The 22,504-nt window shown below is 36.3% G+C and overlaps 1 protein-coding gene across 1 annotated transcript; it reads left to right on the plus strand.

Annotated features, from left to right (window-relative positions):
* The first annotated feature begins 5 nt into the window (after positions 1 to 5).
* On the plus strand, positions 6 to 20,009 carry LOC136031084 (ATP synthase subunit gamma, mitochondrial-like). Its single transcript, XM_065710356.1, has 6 exons — positions 6 to 154; positions 7,733 to 7,907; positions 10,350 to 10,543; positions 16,353 to 16,496; positions 17,990 to 18,210; positions 19,706 to 20,009. The coding sequence occupies exons 1-6, from the start codon at positions 117 to 119 to the stop codon at positions 19,804 to 19,806; spliced, it is 873 nt and encodes a 290-aa protein (XP_065566428.1). The 5' UTR covers positions 6 to 116; the 3' UTR covers positions 19,807 to 20,009.
* Positions 20,010 to 22,504: the final 2,495 nt, after the last annotated feature.

Here is a 22,504-nt window from a genome sequence, read left to right on the forward strand (position 1 = left end):
TTTCGCTGTTTAGCAGCGCCTCTTCAACATTTGAATTCTGTAGATAGCGCATAACGCAATGAAAATTTTCTGTTCCTCACCATCATTCTGAAGATCAAAATTTGCAGAAGGCTAAAATGTTTGGGAGAACCTCGGTCCTTGTTTTATCACAATGGTGAGCCCTTGTCATTCTTTGAAAAACTTGTAGTAATTGCCTTGTCCAGTGTTTTTTTGATAAGGCATAAATTTAATTTGGACAAAAATAGACAAGCGTTTATGGCAGGCTATCTACAGAGATTAGATAGGAAAAAAAGAAATGTGCCTACCTATACAACTTGATTCTCTCTCCATTTGAAGCCCTGTAACTCCTGTCACGAGTAACCTTTGAAAAGGGGTCTGGTTAGTAAAATGAGACTTTTAAGGGATGGGTCTACAAAGTAGCCTATATCCCAGGAAGGTAATTTGAAGTACCTAGCCTACCTCCACTCCTTATCCCTCTAGAGGTCAGTGACCTTTGATGATCTTTAAAGTCTCTGTGTTTTAAAATTACAACCTTCAAAATAGATCTCTTGCTTAAGTGAAGTAGCCTACAAGAAAACTGTTTTCATCTTCACAACTTTGCTCCTTTCAAATTTATGAGGTTTTAAAGATCTGTAAATATATTTTTTAAGTTTAGAAAAAAAACTCATTGATATGACAAACCTGAAAATGAAGGTAAAATGTTGTTTTGTGAAAATTTCAATTGGTATAGGCTAGACTTATCAAGTAGGAAAATTTCCAAGACTTGAAAATCAGAAGAGGGTTAAAATAGAAGCTTGGCAATACCTTCCCAAAATGTATTTTTGGCCCTGAATTCATTATTGAAAATTTCATTTCCCTAATCCAGTTCCTTCCTAAGATAGCAAAAGTAGCTAAACCAGAATTTTACCAAAGTTGGCCACTTCTGAAGAAAATATGACAAACAATTAAAATTGGTACAATTAGATTTCTTGTTTTATATTAATTCCAAATGGACACCAGGCTGCTTTCCTGGCAATGTTACCTATTGTTGCCTATTAATAATAGGCAATGTTGCCTATTGCATTTTCTATTTAACAGACTCTTGTGTTTTTCTGCTTTTAATCAATTATTTAAAATAATTCCAAATAAGAGCCTATATTTTTATTCAATAGGCCTATTTCAATCAATTATGGATAAAACTATGTTTCATCAAGTAAATATGGCAGATATCTGTTTTAACCTATAACCTAGAGATAAATATAAGTATTATTATGAAAAGAAAATTACAGAAGTTTCTAAAAAGAGACAGAAACATCTCAAAAATGTTTTCACTTTTGCTGTGATGTCATATCCAGGGGGTTTTGGGCTCTTTTTAAAAATTCCTACAAATTTTTTATAAAAATAATATTTAACTATTATGACTAAGGAAAATAATAATTATCATTCCTGAACACATTTCCAAGACTTGAAAATCAGAATAGAAGCTTGGCAATACCTTCCCAAAAATGTATTTTTGGCCCTGAATTCATTATTGAAAATTTCATTTCCCTAATCCAGTTCCTTCCTAAGATAGCAAAAGTAGCTAAACCAGAATTTTACCAAAGTTGGCCACTTCTGAAGAAAATATGACAAACAATTAAAATTGGTATAATTAGATTTCTTGTTTTATATTAATTCCAAATGGACACCAGGCTGCTTTCCTGGCAATGTTACCTATTGTTGCCTATTAATAATAGGCAATGTTGCCTATTGCATTTTCTATTTAACAGACTCTTGTGTTTTTCTGCTTTTAATCAATTATTTAAAATAATTCCAAATAAGAGCCTATATTTTTATTCAATAGGCCTATTTCAATCAATTATGGATAAAACTATGTTTCATTGAGTAAATATGGCAGAAATCTGTTTTAACCTATAACCTAGAGATAAATATAAGTATTATTATGAAAAGAAAATTACAGAAGTTTCTAAAAAGAGACAGAAACATCTCAAAAATGTTTTCACGTTTGCTGTGATGTCATATCCAGGGGGTTTTGGGCTCTTTTTAAAAATTCCTACAAATTTTTTATAAAAATAATATTTAACTATTATGACTAAGGAAAATAATAATTATCATTCCTGAACACACTAAAAGATTTTTTTTCACTGGGCAGTTTTGGAACATGTTTTAAACTTTTGGCTACTGTGGACTGTTCTGCCTATGGGAGCCCTGTTAAGGGCTCAAATACAATTCCCCAAGAAGAAATTGTTGAATCGTGAAGAAGTATAAAAATGACATCACGTGATGTGTATACTTTCATCCTAAATAATGCTGAAAACTACATATTTATCAAACTTATGACATAGCCTATCCCAAGTTTCAATTAAAGTAAAGGCTTGGAATAGCAGTTGTCTAGGAGACATACTAGGACAAGAAAAGACACATTTTTAGATTGAAATTAAATGTTCATTTTTATGGCTTTGTTCATATTTTTGGTAATTTGTCCCCCCCCCCCCCTACTGGACTTGCATGGCCCTAAATCTTTACTTTATGATACATAGAAAGTTTAAATTAATCATATAAACACATTTTTTGTGATCTGGAGAGAAACAACTCAACAATCAATGCACAACTCTTTACAGCAGCTCCAAAATTAGGCACAAAAAAGGAGTTGCACTCATGATGATGGGGGGGGGGAAACCTCAAGTTCTCCCTTGAAATGGACCCACATATCATCAAGAATACTTGTTGCATGTTTCTCTGGTTGTCAGGTAAAACTCTGTAGTAGTCTGCTATGCTCCCAAAAACATTGTAGAAATCAAGTATAAAGAAGAATTCTACCAAACTTTACAGTCAGTAGTAAACAGCATTCTGAAACATAATACCACATGTATTCTCAGGGATTTTAATGCCATTGTTGGGAATGATGAATCATATTGTCTGTTGGCACTCAGTCAACAAAGCATGGGTGTGTGAAACAAAAATGGAATAATGATGATTTACTTCACTACAGCAAATGACCTGGTGATAGTTGGTAGCCTCCTTCCTCAAAGAGACATTCACAAGTATACATGGACCTCCCCTGATGGTTCAGTCAGAAACCAGATCAACCACTCCCTCATTAGGTCTCCCTTAAGCTCATGAGGATTAAGAAAAAGGTTTCAAATCTGGAGTCTCAATACAATTTGGAAATGCTCCAAAAGCAAATGACTAGGCAGGAATTTGTCATTGGATTCAGCAACAAGTTCAGAGACCAAGACAGTCAAGAAGTGATATGGGGACAAATAAAGAATATCTACAACAAATCAGCACAAAAGACTCTTGGGTACCAGAAGAAACCTAAGGACCAGTGGCTGTCAAACCACACCTGGAATCTGATAGAAGAAAGGAGAATCACCCAGCTACAGCTCCTCTCATCCCACAGCATGAACCAGATCTACCAAAACAAGACTTACAGACTTATTGACGAATCTGTCAAGAAGAGTGTACATGAAGATACATGCCATTTCTACAAAGCAAAGGCTGCAAAGAATGGCAAGCGTAGGTTGGTTTATAAGATTGCAAATGCAATCTTCTTAAAGAGGAAAGCCAGTGAAGGATGAGAATGGTATGTTGATAACTGAGTCCAAAGAGAAGGAGATATGGGGAAATCACTTCAACAAAATCCTAAGCAGACCATGCCCAGAAGAGCCAATTTCTATCCCCAAAACTTCATGGGTACTGCTGGACATCACCACTGAACCTCCTACTGAAGATGAAATATTGAAGGCAGTCAAAAAGCTGAAAAATAGCAGATCACATCACAGCAGAAATGCTCTATGACCACTCTTGTCTCCTATTGGAAAGACTTCTTCAAAATCATCTGGTCAACAGCCAAAGTACCTTCAGACTGGCACCACAGCATGCTTGTAAAGCTGTTTAAGAAGGGTGATGCTACCCTATGCAATAACTGGTGCAACATTACCCTACTGTCCTACATTATTCTAGCCTGTATTCAATGCCACCTAGATAAATATCTCCACAACAAACAACATGGCTTTTGCCTAAACTGCTCCTGTACTGACCTGATTTTCGCCTTGTAAATGCTCACAAAGGAGAGCTGCAAATAACACAACAAGCCATTTATGTACAAGCTTCATAGATTTTAAAAGACCTTCAACTCTTTGGATTGCCAGTCACTTTGGAAGCTTCTCCATCATTACAGTATCCCTGACATCATAGTTAAGCTTGTTATGGCCATGTACAAGGATACAACCAGCTGGGTGAGGACTTCAGAGGGAAAATGAGGCTGTATGAGGAAATGTGGACTTCAGAGGGTGAAATGAGGCTGTCTTATCACCACTACTGTTTGCATTGGTCATTGACTATATATAAGGGAGCATCAAGTCAACTGGGCTATGCCTAAATGATTGCCTCCCCAGCAACCTAGATTTCACTAATGACATTGCAATACTTGAAACATGCAAAACATGACTTCAGGAATTTCTCATGGATTCAGGCTTAGTGTCAATGCCAGTGAAACCAAAGGAGTGGCGACAAGTGACTAGCCTATGAAAATCAAATATGGCAACAATGATGTAGAACAGGTAGTCAACTTCAAATACGCTGGCAACAGATTTAAAAAAAGGATCTGCAGCCAAAGAAGTTATTGCCAAAATTGGTCAGGCTAACAGCATCTTCAACAGGCTTGATAAAGCATGGAGATTGAGTACTTTCTCTCTCTGGCTCAAACTCCAACTGTTCAATAGTAATGTCCTGCCTGTTCTCCTCTATGCATTGGAAACTTGGCATCTCAACCATGACCAAGAGAGGAGAATCCAGTCCTTTGAGAATGTTTGTCTCCAGAGGCTGCTTGGTATTCACTGGACCCAGAAATTCACAAATGCACATATAAGAAACATCACAGGCCAGCCATCCCTCACAGAAACCATACAAAGACACAGATGGAGCTACCTAGGCCATGTACTATGCATGGATGACACTAGAATTCTCAAGCAAGCATTCTTTTGGCTACCCAAAGGCACCTGCCACAGAGGATGACTCACAAACAAACTCCATTGTACCTTCAAATATTGCTGCCATCAGTTACAGAGACAATTGGAGACACTTCTTAGACGCCTTGGGTGCCTCAGGAGACACAGGAAGATCTAAGGTCTAAGAAAAGTTTTCAAATCTGACAGTTGTTTTCAGATAAAACCAAATGAAATTATAGCATATTGTAACCAAAAAGGGATTTAGAAACATGGTTAAAAAGAAAAAAAAGGCGTTAATGTGATTAATTAAAACTTGCTATGTATTATAAATAAGTGCTAGGCATTTCCCCTGGGAAATTCCCCTTCTCTCCCACTTTTGCCCTGGATAATTTTAGATGCTCATTAGAAAGGAAACCAAAAGTTCTACTCACCTATTGAAGTCAGAGGCAAGACTATATCATTGCCTACAGTAATGAGCCAGAACATTTCTTTGTATTATTTTTTTTCCCTAGAGGCACTTCATATGGAAGGAGTGATTGTTTAAACTTTACAGGGGACTCATTCAGTTGCAGATTAATAGTTCTATTGCCCTTAGAGTCAAAAGTGAGTGTAGTTTGACTTTTAGAAAGAGGAACAGACAGCCTCCAGGAGCAGATTGTAAACTATCCAGTTTGTCCATTCTTAACATGCAGGATTTATCATTGGGAAACCTAGCCTAAATCAACCCGGTCACTACTAGGACACTATTACTCCTCCCCCTTCCCTGCACCAATATAGACAAAAAATATAAATGGGAACCAAAGAGGATTGGAAATCAAATTTCCAAAACTCATTGAGTTTTTGTTTTATGGCTCAATGATGCTTAAAAAATTATGCCATTGGAATGTACTCCTTTAGGCATTTACCCCCCCCCCCTTCTACACAAAGACTTACCATCCTCCTTAATAATACATCACTGTATCATGAAGCATGACAGAAAGATTAGGTTCCATAACAAGGGAGGTGTCATTTTACAGCGCCTTTGTAGACATTACCCACACTTACCACAGACAAATCTGGCCAAACAAATTGTTCCCAGCTGAAACTTTTCCCTGGACAATTCCATCATAATATTCTCCCTATATGTAAAATTGTGCATCCATAGAGAAAGAAAGACAAATAAGAACACAGTGAAATTCTTCCCCAAAAAATTCCTTCCCACTGGAAAATTTCCCCTGGGAAATCCCCCTATGCAGAAAAATCTCCTGCAAGGATGTCTGTGTTTCCCAATGACAAATACCATTTGTAAACAATGAAAAAATTGACAAAATTAAAACCCTCTTTGTAGAGTCTTTCAATTATGGTAAACCAAATGGCTCTCTCAAAATTTCATTTGACTGTCTTAGGGGGAAAAGGGGGCATGGGAAGCTGCCCGTTTTTCCAAAATTCTAGATGAGGGGATTTTGCCTATCTTAGGAAGCAGCTGAGCACACGGGGTATTTGGGTCTGGGTGTTTGTCATATTCTTGCAACTTTCATATAAACCACATGTCTTGGATAAATTTTCTGTTGGTAACTATTCCACTTCCCCCCATTAAAAGGGTGGCTTTTATATCTGCATTCTAGGCCAAAAAATATGGGATCTGATGATAGAAAAAGTTTCTGCTTTAATAAATGATATGGCATGGCATGTTGGTTGCCAACCTGCACTAAGTGTGACATGGAGATACTGGAGAAGGTCCAGCATGGAGCAACCAAACTCTCTTTTGCCAAACAACAAATCTCCTACAAGCAGCAACTAGAAAAGCTTGACTTGCCTACCCTAATTTACTTTAGAAAGAGAGGAGATGTCATCTTTGCATTTAAGATGGTGACCAGTGACACCATTAAACCCATTTCCAATCACAGTGAATACAACAGAACATGAGAAAACTCTGCAAAACTGCGTTAAAAATTTAGCAGAAGCATGAGAAGTTCAACTTCTTCACCAACTGCATCATTCCATTGTGAAATTCACCCAGCAAATCCACTGTCTTTGCCAGATCAGTTGACAGCTTCAAGATCGGTGGCAACCATGATTGGAGTGGCACGTAATCGAAGATGCAGTGGGATGAACCAGCACCATCCAGCAGGGTCTATTAGGTGTCACCCACCCCTTGGTGCCCTCAAACACACCTGGCTGGCAATAAATCTAGTAACACCCAACAATGAAACCAAACTGTCATGTAGTAGATAATGACCATCTACTCATGAACTGTGACATGAACATCAAGATTACATTGCCTGGCAGCATCTACAGGTTCTTCAACCTTAGTCGCTAGAAGATGCAATTTAAGGTAATTTGAGATAATAAGGTTTAGTAGCAATTATGACTATTAGCATCAATAACAGTATTGCATTACCCAGCAGAATTTGAAATTCAAAAGAAGCTTAATGCTAAAAATCCATGGAAATATAGATTTCAGTTATAGATAAACTTTAGTTTTGATGCAACCTAAACTTTTGTGGAAGTAGCCAGATTCATTGTATTTAAACTATTATTTTTGTTGATTATAAACTAGTAAGGCATCAGTAATATGCAGGATATAGGATGTGTTAACAAAGTGTTTGCAAATATAGCAGATGCCCTTTTGGCAGAAGTTCTTTCCTTTTTTAGCAGAATTTATAGCAAAACAAAAAAAAGAAATAAAAAGGAACAAAACCATTACTTCCTTTTATTTTTGTTTTACATTGGATGTTGGTTGTTTTTTTTACTCAGAGAAAAACTTGGGTTTCCTCTCTTATCAGGCATATGCTCTTATAGTATATTTTTCATGATTCTAGCAATGCTGCAGAGCAGGTTCGTGGGATGGCCACCTTAAAAGCTGTGTCTATTCGCCTAAAGTCTGTTAAGAATATTCAGAAAATCACACAGTCTATGAAAATGGTATCAGCAGCAAAATACACCAAGGCAGAGAGAGAATTACGTGTAGCTAAGCCATATGGACAAGGTGCTATGGTAATTTAGTTATCTTTATTCTATCTAGCCAAAGATAAATGCATAAAACATATAGAAAGATAATTGACTATTAAAGCATTATCCTTCGTTTTTGGGTCTCATACAGCTATAAAAGCAAACTTTTGATCTGATATATCCGTCTGAGTCTGCAAGTGCTCTTGGATGTTTTTTTTTTTTTTTATCTTAAATGGTATGAGTAATGACTCCTCTCCATGTACATGCATAAAGGTTGTAAGATAAAGTAAAACCACTCAAACATGGACTGTTTTGAAGGGCCAGGGTTAAGAGGGTTTTTATTGCTTTTAATTATTTTTGTTGTTATTTTGCTACACTTAAAAAAAAAAGTTACCAATCATAATGAGTCAGTCACTACCAGACAAATTAGTTTTGTAAAATAGCAATGAAAAGTAAAAGTAAATTATGTTTATTCTGATTTGCCTCCATTTCTTTTTTCAAGTCCATTAACGACCCCAGCATAAGTATATGAGAATGTTCTCATGCTGGGTCCACAGTAGAATATTGTTCATTGCCCTAACTTTATGGGTGAAAGCGAAAACAGGCAGCAACTCTTGAAAATAGTTTAGAAATGCTTTAATTTATTTAATTTGAGAGGACAATTATAAATTTTTTTCCTGCAAAAATGTTATGAAGTTTTTTGTATCTCAAGGTTTCCTGTTTCTTCTTTTTTCCTGTTTGTAATCATCTGGTAATATTTCAATTTTGATTTATAGTCATTCTAAAAGCTTTTTGTCTGATATCCAATTGTTAACTAGCAATAATAGCAAGCAATTTTTGGTTAGTTTATGGCCACAAAAATATTTGCAAATGAAAATCGTTTGCTAGTCGTTCTCAGGAACGCTTTTGTTAGCTGCAGAAATACAAAATTGGAAAACAATTTGGTTTAGCCCATTAGGCTAGCCTATATTGAAAGATGTTTTGTAGGAAACCAACGAAAGAATTTGCTAGTTCTACGAAATATTAGCAGCCATAGATTCTCTATCAGTAAAAACCTGTAAAACAGTAAAAATCCTGTCTTGGTGCATTGTCAGTTTCTTATTATCACAACTATTTGGTTTGTTGAGGGAATTCACTAACAGCATTAGCTAGTAATCTGTATCAGCTCAAGGAACCGCAATCGCTAGTTAACATTTCTGTTATGATGGTTGAAAAACGGATTAAAGGTCCCATAGCTTCCTTAAACGGACAGAGACACCTTGCAACTGTTTAGAAGAGATTTTATTGCAGATGGCAATGCTATTTGGTGCCAGGTATGGAAAAAGTTCCAAAGCTGACAGTAGCAGAATTCCAAAAGCTTCCAAATCTGCCAACAAATTTCACTAGGCTATGAAAATTGCCAAGGAATATTGTTACCGTGCTACCCCACTTTTTTCATGGCGGTTTGGTGCATAGTTGGATGGAACCATTTAGTAGAAACTGTGAAGCTGTTTATGACAGAGGCTTCAGAGGACACTTTTAAACAAAGAAAAGTGGTTTTTGATGTAGTATGAGAAATGAATTTCTAATCTGGAAAACGTAAAATGATTTTCCATATGAAGTTGGTACGTTAAGTAAAACTTAGGACAAAATATAAAGAGATAAAACTGGTAACAAATTAAATAATGCACAAAAAGAAAATCTGTAAGGAACAAAGGTAAAACTTTCTTATAAAATTTGCATAATTTTCGGTATAGTAACTGATATAATAAATATGGGAATTAATATAATATAAGGCTATAAAAATTGATATTTTCTTTCAGAATTGGGAATATATTTTATTTCCCACCTGGATCCAGTTGCTAAATTGTAAAATAGATCATGAAATTATGGAGTGTGAATCAGAGGTTGACTAGTGGTTTATAGGGGGCAGCTAAAATATGAAACAAAATTTATAAAGAATATTTAACGAAAGGATGATGATATGACTCTTGGAATTATGATTATATTCTACTCAAAATCTTTTTCACTTGTTGGATAGTCTGAGCTATAATTTACTTCACTAGTGACTGCTTAAAAGCATACTATGATTCTGGGGTTATTTCGTTTAATCGATTTTTGTTTTTAATTGAATCTGATTCGTATTTAAGTGATAAGGCCACTGATGAACCGCTGCTGCCGATAATTTTTCAGTGGTGCATTGGTTTTTTTTTTTTTTTTATTGGTGTGCTCCCAAATTACTAGACTAATAAAGAATAACTAAGTTAAAAACAAAAAAGTCAAAACCTCTCTCTACAAAATCAAACAAAATATCAATTCTATCAAGTAATCTTATCAAATTTAAATTGGTCACAGCTCAATTCATAACAGATGATAGCTATGTTACCTCAACATTTTGCCGCTATTAAGGAAATTTGTTAAAGACTGCTTTATGTAAGTTATTAAGACAGCTTTAATAGCTAATAAAAAGTCTCTTTATCTGATTTTCTAATTTTCTTGTTTATCTAGAAATTTTACGAGAAGACCGAGCTTAAAGGGAAAGAAGAAAAGCCAAGCCAGTTAATCATTGCCATTTCATCGGATAGAGGATTGTGTGGTGCTGTGCACTCATCAGTTGGGCGTCAGCTGAAGGCAGACTTAGCTGCCAATCCAGACACTATGGTTATTTGCGTTGGTGACAAAATCCGCAACATTCTTCAACGGTACTTAATTTATTTTTCATGCCCGATTACTGTTGAACTCTGAGCTTTGAGCCTGCTAGTGCAATTTCAGATTACTCAACAATAATATGCTAATTTCCGTACCAGCATAAAAAAAATAATTTCATCAGCAATAGACTGCTGACACAAAGCAATTAGTCTAATTAAATGACAATTAATAAAAAGGCATAAACACTAAAAGGAATATCCCAGGCTGTTTTAAATTCTTAAAGCAACAGATAACAATTTTCTAGCAGGTCAAAAGCTAAATGACAGCCTTGAGTGTGTTCTATCTCTTAATTCCCATAGAATTCTTTAGCTTTGCAATGGTGTACATGTAACTCAGCTACAACCAAACATGTCTATAAAGATAAGACTCTTTCTTTATTTATTTGTTAAGCTAATATCATCCTATCAAAAACGGCAAGATATCTTGAATTTCAATACATGTTGAAAGAGAATAAAATAAGGCTTTTCAGCTTTTTGTAGCAACATTTATTCCTCGATCATTAAATCAATAAATTATATGAAGGAAAGTTGTATGGATTGATAGTTTAGGTTCAATTCAGCATATAACACATGTATGCATTGGAGTCTCTTAGCTTCATATATCTGAACATTTTCTTTGTTTCCTTTTCATGCTGGATCAATCCTACCTTAGATAAAGACTTCAGGGGAATCAGTCTCACTCTCTTATTCATGCTTATTGTCTTACTGCACATTCTTGCCTGGTGTAGTATATAACTTCATATGAAGAAATACTGTTTAAGACAATAATGACATATACAATTGTCAATTTTAGATATTGCATTTGGAACTGTATCAGAGAAGACTTAAATGATAATATCTAATAAGGATTTCTACTATGGTGGTTCTGTTATGATATTCTGGGTCCCACTAACGGTGACAAAAAAAGAACTAAAAACGAGATCCATCACTGCTTTCTATGCGAAACACTTTTACTATTAGGATTAATCTAAATTGACGAAAAAAGAAACAATAATTAATAAAGGAGACGCATCGCTGCATCTCATGCAAAAAGGCGATTTTCCTTGTTGCTCAAGATAGGGGACTGTAATTCTCCTAAATGGGGTCTTTGGATATGGAAATTCGAATAGGCACTTTTCATTTTGATCCAATGCCATTTTAATAGTGTTCAAGGCTGTTTTGGAAACTCCCATAAATTGTTTTTTTTTTTTTTTTTTACAATAAACTTTTGCCATTAAGGTTAATCGAAATTATAGTTGCCATTCCTGAATTGGTTTCAAATGGTGACTCTGTCAATACTCTTTGCCTATGCACATTGTATCTGTCAATATTCTTTGTCTGTGTACACCGAATAATGAAGACTGTTCGCCATAGACTGACTCGGGATGCATCGTTGGTAATAAGATCTAGGGTATTGATCAATTTCTGCATCATGTCATATTCAAAGAGAGTATTCCACAAAGTTTGCCGTTCAACTAAATCAAAGGAGGTAACATAATCTATGAATATGTTGATGAGTGGAAGATTATACCTTTGAAATTGTGGCATCATCAAACAGAGGGTGGAAATCTGGTCTGAGCATGCTACACCAGATCGAATTCCGGACTGGTTTTCCTATTTCTTGCTATTTGCAATATCTAGACAGAGGGCGAAAATCTGGTCTGATTGTGCTACACCAGATCGAAATCCGGACTGGTTTTCCTATTTTTTGCTATTCGCAATCTCTAGTAGAATAATAACAAATTACTTGGCTGCAATGTTGGTGAGGTCATTTCCAGGGTCTCTTTCGAAATCAAACTCTGTCTTGAGGGGTAGGAGTAGCCAGTTATATCAGATCCATGTTCAGTGGCGGTGGTCTTATCGTGCAGCCACATTTTTTCGGAATCTTGAACACCGGTGGGCTGGGTATTGAACCTCTTTTAAAGCTGAAGACAAAACTCATGTTTAGTTTCATCAAAATCCGGTATAATGATGGTTTGTCTTCTCTTTGAAGCCAGTTTCTTCCTCGTGCTAACTTGGAGAAGGATCTTTGCTAGTACAAGTTTATGGTCCCTCCCTGTTCGGGATCCAGTACAAGCGTCCCTATAGGCATGGGCATCTTGGACAGAGGATATAGTCTATCTGTGCTACAGCGTCATTACCATTAGATTGTCAGGTGACGTGTTTGCCTTTTTGTGTTCGAACAGAGATTTTGTAACCATACGTTTATGGCCGCGAGCAAACTGGAAGATGCGCTCACTTTTCACATATCGCTATCCGTATTTATAGCATCAGACGAATTCATGGACTGATTGGTATTGAGGTACAGTTCACAGGGCTGCCACAGGTTCAAGTGGTGAAAAATAGGGACTCCAGGACCTCTTTTTAGTAGAAAAAGAGACCTCTCTAGGGACCATGCTGGACGCAAAATGGACCCCAAAACTCAGTTTTCAGAAAGCTTATGAAAGAAAAAGCAGTAACACAACAGCAAATGACACTTGACTAAGGAAAAAAATGGGAATGATCATTTGCAAACATCTCTCCATGATCAGAGGCCAAGTGATAATTAAGAAACCGACCACCTGAGAATCATCATGTCATGGGAGGAACTTTTTCCTTCTTTTTTTTCTGAACGCTTTTACTTTCGAATACAAAAAATCAGATACAAAATACGGTGAGAGATGTGATAAAGGTACGGTAACTAGAACAAACAACCTATTTGTTTCCATTTTTTGCATTGCCATCTACTGGGACAGAGATGTGATCAGTAACTGTTTCTTTGACTCTTAACTACTGCCGGCTCTTTGGGTCCCATCTATCATAGTCTGCGCTAACTGTATCTCGACCATGTCTTCTTTTCTAAGCCAGTCATGAGCTTCCTTCAGTAACTCCCCTGCGACCTGTTCCTTGGAACCAAACGCATCTTTTTTTTTCTTTGGGAGATTTTTCCAGAATTTCTATTGTCTGTCTTTAGCGAGCTGCTTCTGTCTCAGGCGTTCTCTTGCCTCCAGATCGTGCCGGCCTTTTTCTGTGTTTTTTTTTTCAAGGCTTTTCCTGCTGTATGTACAAATCATAGCTCTTTCTAGCGGATTTAGCCAGTTTTATCCATTCTTCAATGACAGCAACATCTTGCGCACGTCTTCCAAATCTGCCCCACCTTTCTATCACAAACAGTTTTGCTTTCAAAGTTCGTTCATTCATCAAAGCTCTTTCTTCGCTGAGAACTCCAAAGCATTTTTTATGACTTCAGATAAGTTCGAATATTTTCCTCCCTGGATCACGTTGTTCCACTTGTCATCGATCCTTCCTAGCTCCGATGAAAGTCTGGATAACTGGACCAGCTTAAACTCGTCAACTAACACGTCTTTTTGCGTTGCGATGAGTAACTTCCTGGCAACGTATAATAAACTGTGAGCAGAAACTGGCTTTGGAACTTCATCGGGATGCAGAAAAGTCTACGCTTTCAATAACTGCTTTCTGCTGACTTCATCAAGGGTTATGTTCCGGAAATAGGGTCCAAGAGCTTTGGTAAAAAAAATAAGCTAACTTGGTTCGCCCGAAGGAAAGTTTTTGACCACTGTATCTCGGAACGTTATCCCATATACATCTGCTTTTCTTGTCTTCAGAGCCTATGTAATTTCTGCAACTGTTGTTTCATCCCGTACTGCGTAAGCACCTGGGTACATGGGCAGTTTTGCCGGTTCCTGCTCTCCATGGAAGATGCTGCCGAGAGATGTAGCTGATTCGGCGTCAGCTTTATGGTAACATTATTCTTATGTACAGCAGTTCTGACGTTCTACAGTAAAGCGTAGGATCCCTTATGGCAGACAAGCGATGTATTGCAGATAGAACAGCAGAAAGAAACAGATCTGCCGGAATGGCTCTACACCAAAAATATATATAAATATATATAGGCTATTACCAGAAATGTATTTAAATAAAAAAAAAGGCGCTAGGAAGTAGTCTAATAGCTCAAGAAATATATGTAAGCTCAAAATCGCGCAAGAAACCTGGTTTTAACACCGCCTCCTTCGTATTTTGTACTTCGAGTCATTTTCTTATTAATTTTTTCCTCATTGTGAATCAAAGTGACACCCAGAAAAGCTTTCTAAGTAATTAACAGAGCCAACCACACCCTGCTGCCCCCTGGCGCATTGACTCCAGAGGCAAAGGGGGTTACTCCTTTTCGTGACTAGTCTGTCTGCTGTGTCCAGACAGTAACGCTATGTAACAACAAGTTTTTTCTTTCTTAGACGAGCCTACACATGTTCCAAGAATCTCAGTCGAAATAAAAATACTGAAACAAGAAAAGGGATTTTAGGGACCTTTGTCCATTTGAGGGACCAATAGAGACCTTCACTCGATTTTAGGGACTTTAGGAACTTTGTGGCAGCCCTGAATTTGCCATTCCAGTCTTCTGTTGGTATGAGGTAGTCTTGCTTTGAACATCGTTTCACCGCATGTTCGAATTCCATGTAGAGTTAATCTTTCTGGGTTTCAACAGGATCACGGGTGGGAGCATATACTGCTGTGATGCTTATATTGAGCAATCTACACTTTAAGTGGACGAGGGTAATTCTTAGGCTTATAGGGCCCCATGCAAGAAGTGCGCGTTGAGCAGAAGTACTTAATATGAATCCCCTCTATCAAATCCAGAACAATCCTGTAGTCTAGAGTTCAAACTTTGGTACTTCACATTTCATTCTGATATGGGTATCTGTTTAGACAAGACACCTCCGATCCTTGTTTTGGGATGGCAGACCAAATCTGCCTTATATTTGTGCAATTCATTGGCTATGACTTGACGGTCTGTGTCCTCTTTCATGGATCTTATGTTCCTGTAGAATATTCCAAGTATCTTCATCTGGTTTACGCGGGTTGGGTTGATTTGCTCATTTATCGGCGTCTCCATATCATCCCTTGTTGTGAGGGCGCGTGGCTTAAAATGGGAAACTCTGTAGTAGACGAAAAACTATTGAGACTATTCATTTGTCACTCTGATGTTACGTGAGAGTTTCCTTAACCGTAAGCTTCACCAACTTATGATACTTTGTGTGTGTTAGGATTGGGATTGTGCCTGGTGTGTCACACGCCGACAGGGCAGCTGGGTGTACTTCGACAAGGCAGTGGGATCGAATTTCCCGGCAGTGGTTAGGGATGTAAGAGCTTGACCAATAGCTGGGACAGTATGTTGGGAAAATGTATGAGACTGGAATAATATATTATAACATATTATGCAAAGATTTTGAATTTTGAATAGCTAAAAACACAGGGTCATTCTTCTCAGTACTGGAGCTTAGGTTAGAGCGAAATGATTTGAGTTAAGGATAGATTTTCTGTTGGCCAGGTTGCGCTCAATAAAGGTTATGTGGGGCTAATTTGTTAAATTGTTAGTAGTACTTAGTCGTCTTCATTAAACCAGTTATTTGACTGTTAATTTCTATTGACACAATTATATATTTATATCTATTAAGCAAAGAACTATTGTTTCTTCCAAGATGAGTATATATTGGGGTCGTCGTTCCATGTAATAATTTCAGTAAAACTTGGTTAAGACGCTCTCCATATATTTCTCAAGCTGTGTCAAATGATACAACGAAATATGGATTGCAAAAACCTAGATTGTGTTATTAAATAATCATCAAATACTGTATCTCAAATTTCATGGTTTTGAAAATAAAAATTCATAAAACCAAAGTGTGGAATTCGTTTTTTCAATTTTTCTTATATTATGTCCAAATAATTCAATTGTTACTTGTGTGTTTTTGGTGCTCCATCCCCTGAAATAAAGATCTGCATATGTAGCTGATGATACTGTTGTGTTTATAGACTTGTTTGTTTTCAGTCTGTATGGAAACAATCTGGCTATGGTTTGTAATGACTTCGGTCGTCGCCCACCAGTATTTGAAGATGCTACAAAAGTTGCCAGAGCAGTCCTTGAATCTGGAATGGAATTTACCAATGGAAAAATTGTCTACAATGCTTTTAGGTAGGGTTTCTTTATTAATTACTCTGTTAGGTTTCGTCTTGGCTTTCAAAACTGTTGCTAATAAATAAAGTGAAGGTGTTAATGGAATCTGTTTTATGTTTTGTTTTTATGAATGAATGAATGAACTTTATTACCCGTAAAAGTATAAAAAACTCAAAGTATGGAGTATTATAAATAAACGAAAACAAAAACGATAAACAGCGAAAAAAAATTCAAAATAACAAAATACATTATGGACTAATTAACCAGTATCAATAAGGAAAAAGGCTGTTGAGGGTTGTAAACGTGAATGAAGTTGATAGTCTTTTTACATAAATCATAACTGGAAGACCGAATCCGAGAAGGCGCATCTATTAAACCAAATCGAGCAATTAATTTTTTGGTTCGGTGCCTTCTAGGAAGCCGGAGGAGGAATTTGCAATGTCTGAAATAAGCCGCACGCAGATGATGGCGATCTTTCTTACGAAACAGATGAGCCATGCCTGATAAAAACAAAAGCACAGGGGCGCAATAAGCGCTATAAATCGTGCACAAACTGTTTCGGTTGTAACGGTCGCGTGCATGGTTCTCGTCCAAGAGTTCGGCCCCCGAAGAGATGGAAAGCCAACCTCTGTACCCCAAAACAACCTTCGAGGATGAATGCGACTTCAGTCAAGTAAGTCAAGTCAATTTTTATTGCGTGTACCTTCTTGGAAACGTGACTCGCTGATTAGTCATAATTGCAGCATTACCGATCTGTACACGGCTTTTCAGAAAAAAAAATGAGAAGTCCCATATTTGTTTAACAGGAATCGTACTCTGACACTTCCTTGCATTATTGCTACTACTACTAACAACTCACCGCTGCGCCATGCTACCTCCACATCCACCCCAGTCTATTCAAAGCCCCCCTCTTTACACTTCCAAGAAGGAATCCCTGGAAAGCGGGATTTAACCACACTTTTCGTACTGCCTACTCTTTGAAATATGGTCAGTCTTTTGGGTACACAAAGCAATCCGTAGGCAATTTCTCAGGAAAACTTCTAGCAAATCTTTCTCTGTTTTTCGGAGCGCTCATGCTTCAGAACCATATTTGACTACTCTCATCCCTTTAGCTTTCAATATTCTAATCTTGGTTCGCAGACTTAGCTTCTTATTGTTCCAAAAAAAATTTAACTGTGAAAAAAACACCCTGAGCCTCGGCTGTTCTACTTTTAACATCTTCATGGTACCCACAGTCTTTACCATTAATACTACCAAGGTAAGTGAAGCTGTCCACTTGATCAATCTTTTCATTACCAATCGTTACCTTTTCATCTTCAATTATTCCTAGCCTTAGTAACTTGTATTAATTGTCTAGTTTTGACAATATTTTGTCAAAACTAGTTATTTTGGTTTTTATTTGTTATTCAGCTTGTGACCTTTTTTTGGAAACAAACGGGCGTCCTCTCTTATTATTTTATCATGCATTTTAGTATAGCATTGGTTGCAATAAACTACAATTACCTTTTCAGATCTGTTGTGTCTTTCCGCACGACTGACATACCCGTTTTCAGCAAGAATGCCATCGAATCAGCTGATAGTATTGCCGCTTACGATTCCCTAGATAGTGACGTTATCCAATCTTATGTGGAGTATTCACTGGCCTCATTGATCTACTACACAATGAAAGAGAATGCTACTTCTGAACAGTCATCTAGAATGACTGCCATGGATAACGCCAGCAAAAACGCCGGTAAGTTGAATTAAGTGTGGTTTTGTTTAGGCTTGAAATTAAACCCTGAAGGCAACGACCTACGCTTGGATTTATTTTGAGGGAGGGGGTGAAATTTGAAGAGAATGCTGGCTGTCCCGAAGCCCACTCTCGTGCCAATTTTGTTCTAGCTTCTCTACATTTTTTTTTGTAGAAAACTTGCAGACGGTTTCTTTTAATGTTTATTCTCACTCACATTTAAAACTGAAAAAATAATTTAAAAAATGGATACCTAAATAAATTTCAAAAATGAAACCATTTGTCACATACTGGAAGACTTAACTTTCCTTTTTTCTGCACAATCTTCATCCAAATTCAAGCACTTGTCCTCATAAGCGCCAAACCTGTGTGATAATCATAGTCCATGTAGTCAAAAAACGAAAAGTGAGCGTTAGCCCTTCAAACGTTCGAGGGGAAGGGAGGTGTGGTATTCAGACCAATTGAGAAGAGCTTACCCTTCCATTCTCTTTCGTTGAAAGAGGTCATCAATTCTAATTAGTTGGTGATTGAAGGGGATTTTGACCCCTAGGCCTCCTCCCCTTGAAAATTGTACATTTGCATATTATAATGTTGAACGACATTTTTCCATTTTGTCGGCGATGACTGGCGCTCATGGTTTTGAACTAGCAAGTTTTAAGAATATTTATTGACGACTTCTTTCAGTGGTACTTTTTTTAAAGTTTTTATCTGCATTGAAATTTTTTACTAAAGCTATTTTTATCTTTTCCATTAGCTGAAATGTTTTATAGGAAGTAGACGCTTTGTTTAATATATAACAGTAATTCGTTCAGAAGGAAATTATCTGAAAATTATCTGAAAATTATTTAAAAGGAGCAGACAACACTTATATCAAGTTTACTTTCCCGTAACCTGCAAACATATTGTTGTATAATCTTGCATAATGCTACATAGTTCGTATCTCTGTACCAAAATAAAGCAGAATATATCGGTGTTCATTCAATTCTTTTAGTTTTTAATCACAGTTGTTGAAAATAACTCGGTAAAGTGTTTTTCATGTATTGTATACGTTATGTATAATTTTTGTTCCAATGTTGCACACATACAGTCTAGGTATATTACTTGTTTCATCTTGTGTCGTCATTGTTTTGAAATAGCGATTGTTTCTCACCTTTGGAAACAATATTCAAGTTTGCCTCCTTGCAAGATGTTTCAAACGTAAACCTTCAAATTGTGGGGGTCGCTTCTGTTGTCATATTTGACCGACAAATAATTTCGAAAATCGGTAGCTCGATAATTCATGTTTACTTGTTTCAGGTGATGAATCCTGATCTTAGATTTTAAGGAATCCAACAAACATAAACTACCCAAGCCTCCCATCAATAGCCACTATTTTAGTTAGTTATGTATTAAGCGTTGTCCAACATTTACTTGCTATTTTTCCTCTGCTTTAAATTTGAATTTTAGGGTTTTTGTCTTCAAATGTGATGTCTCGTTTGATTTTGACTCTTTTTTTCAGGCGAAATGATTGACAAGTTGACAATGACGTTCAATAGAACTCGCCAAGCTGTTATCACTCGAGAGCTTATTGAAATTATTTCTGGCGCTTCAGCTCTTTAAATCTGTCATGAATGGGCGTACCAGGATATTCTGTATGACACTCGCTTCAGTTTAACCAACCATTGGGATATGAATAATTGGAAACTCTTGATTTGAAGTCTAGTAGCCCCCTAATATCTGCAAATTGACAGTTTCTAGTGCAATTTGTTTTCTTGTTGTAAAATGTGTTTCAATTAAAAGCGAGTAATTGCCCTTTTCATTAACCATTTGGCGTGCCTTTCTTTTTACTTGCATGCAATCAACTGGGTGTAAGAGGACCATGCGAAGCTGTGTTGGTCTGAGGTAGTTTGGTGCTACAGCGAGTTGTTAGTAATAGCAATCGACTCCAGATTCAGCACAAAAAGCCTGACAATGTACAATTTAAACATCATCCTAACAATAATTCAGACACGTTGTAAAATAGTATTCCAGTCTGTAAAAAGGGTTATGTAAGAAGGGTATGGTGTTCAAAATATAACAGTGATATATTTTGAATCCGAATCGCATCCGTTGTGGAATTTAATGACAAACCATATAATAATGGTCTTTGTCAATGTAGAAACAGAAAATAAAAGCGATCTGCTTGACTCTTCTTCTACTCAAAACAAAAAACGATTGTAATGCTTTTAGAAGCCATGCTACTGATTTTAGAGATTTGGGGCCCTTTTTCCAGCTTGTTTGTTCTAACTGTAAGGGCATAAGTAATTTTTAGAAGCACCTGCACAAACGATTCTTTATTTAGCATTCAAAATTTGGAGTCGTATACCGTATGTTTGTTTCTTTAAAAAATAAGAAAAAAGTACTTGCCATGCAAAAATAGGATAGAAAAACGGCCAACTAAATTCTTTTTCTAATGTGTCCAAACTTACCATTAGCATTAAAGGTCTAGATTGGATTCTTGAATTGTTTTATCCACGAGGAAAGTCCTGGAAAATAAGATTTTACCCCTAATAAACAAGTAGAACAATAGGGTTATATTTTATAAAAGACAGTGGAACGTAACTTTAAATGAATATTTAGACCCTCTACCCAAGGGCTGTCCTCAGCAAAACGAATATAAATGAACTCGCATTAAAAGACAATCGTTAAAACTAAAATATTTATCCAAAACAGCCATAGCATCAATGCTTGAAGGAAGTTTAACCAGGACTGGTACATCAAGCTAAGTGAAAAAAGACAATTCATTCAAATGGAATAAAAAACATTTACAAACAAGGTCTTAAAGTAAATATTGCCTTTTTGGCAGCCAGTCTAGAAGGTCTATCCGTGACTCTTTACTGGTTTTTAATGTAAATAGTTAAATCACTTTTAATTAAATTTGTATTTAACGTATTCAGTGAATACCCCCCAAATCCCTATTTAAAGAAGTATTACTATTTATTTTGATTTTAATTTCGATTGCCTCTCGAAAAACCTGTTTTATACCTAAGTCATTGCTAATAAGGGAAGTTTCCTCAAAAAGCATTTTATGGCTAAGATTATCAGAGATATGATTGCTTAAAGCAGAATCAAAAGAAATATGTGTACTATTAGAATTTAAAGCTTTAGTTATGTCATCTTTGTGCTGTTGTACACGTTTTTTTCTAAATTTTGGTGGGTTCTACCAACATAGTAGTTGCCACAGTCACATGGTATCTGATAAACCCCTCTTTGGGGAGTTACTGGGATTATATCTTTACCCGACTTAGGAAGTTCGTGATTTTGAAATTATTGGTAAATAGTATACAAAAATTATTTTGAGTGGAAATTTCTTTTAAATTTGAGGTGGCTTTTGGAATATATGGAAGGTAAATTATATTTGAGGGCTTGGCGGGAGCTTCACATAGTAAAAGACCCTTGATTTTACGGAAGTCCCTTGCCAGTTTTCGGCTAATTGTATTATTAATAAAGATAATAGAATAATTGATAAATATATCTCTAATAAAGTTTAGTTCATCTGTGATGTGAGATTCAGAGCAAATGTTTAGGGCACGATCAACAAGAGAGGTAACAACGGCTCTTAAATTATAGGGGATGATTGGATTTAAAGTGTAGATATGTTGTTTTGTGTGGGTTTTCTGTCAATTGAAAAATCCAGTTTACCAATGCTACGAATAATTAATACATCCAGAAACTTAATTAGAAACATCCAGATAATTAATTTGCAATTTAAATTTCTAAGGTAAACTGTAGATTTCGGTCTTGTGTATTAGGGTGATCAGGAAAACCCCTAATTTCATTTTCCCCATAATTCCAGAGCGATGTTACATCATCAGTGTAACACCTCCAATAGATACGTTTTGAGAAATATGAATTTAAGGCCCAATTTTCAGGGTGTTCTAATAAATATTCGCTAATAACCCGTATAGATGTGCCCCCATGGGGAGGCCCTTTATTTGTTGATAAAAAGAATTTCGGAATTGAAAATACATTGAATACTTATTACAAATTTTGCCATTAGGCATTTGCGCTGTTTGTTTAAAAGGTTTAATTCTTGTTGTAAATATACATGTATCTCAGTCTATTCCTGTTGATGAATCTCCGATTAAATGATAATTTTCTACTATTTCACTTTTTAATAATTGCTCATATATTGATACATCAATATTAGTATACGAAGAAACTATGTCAAAACTACTTACTATTGTATTTTCTGAAATGCTTGCATTTTAAGTTTTTCCACTAAATCTACCGAATTACGTATGTTTAGTTTTTGGGAATAAAGCAAAGGTTTGAAGGC

This window comes from Artemia franciscana, chromosome 9 (assembly GCF_032884065.1).
Source record: "Artemia franciscana chromosome 9, ASM3288406v1, whole genome shotgun sequence".
NCBI lineage: Eukaryota > Metazoa > Arthropoda > Branchiopoda > Anostraca > Artemiidae > Artemia > Artemia franciscana.

Excerpts from the sequence above, each read along its gene's own strand:
- LOC136031084 (XM_065710356.1), top strand. The coding sequence starts at position 117 with ATGTTTGGGAGAACCTCGGTCCTTGTTTTATCACAATG. Across the intron at positions 155-7,732 it reads GTCCTTGTTTTATCACAATG|CAATGCTGCAGAGCAGGTTC; the intron begins GTGAGCCCTTGT and ends TCATGATTCTAG. Across the intron at positions 7,908-10,349 it reads CATATGGACAAGGTGCTATG|AAATTTTACGAGAAGACCGA; the intron begins GTAATTTAGTTA and ends TTGTTTATCTAG.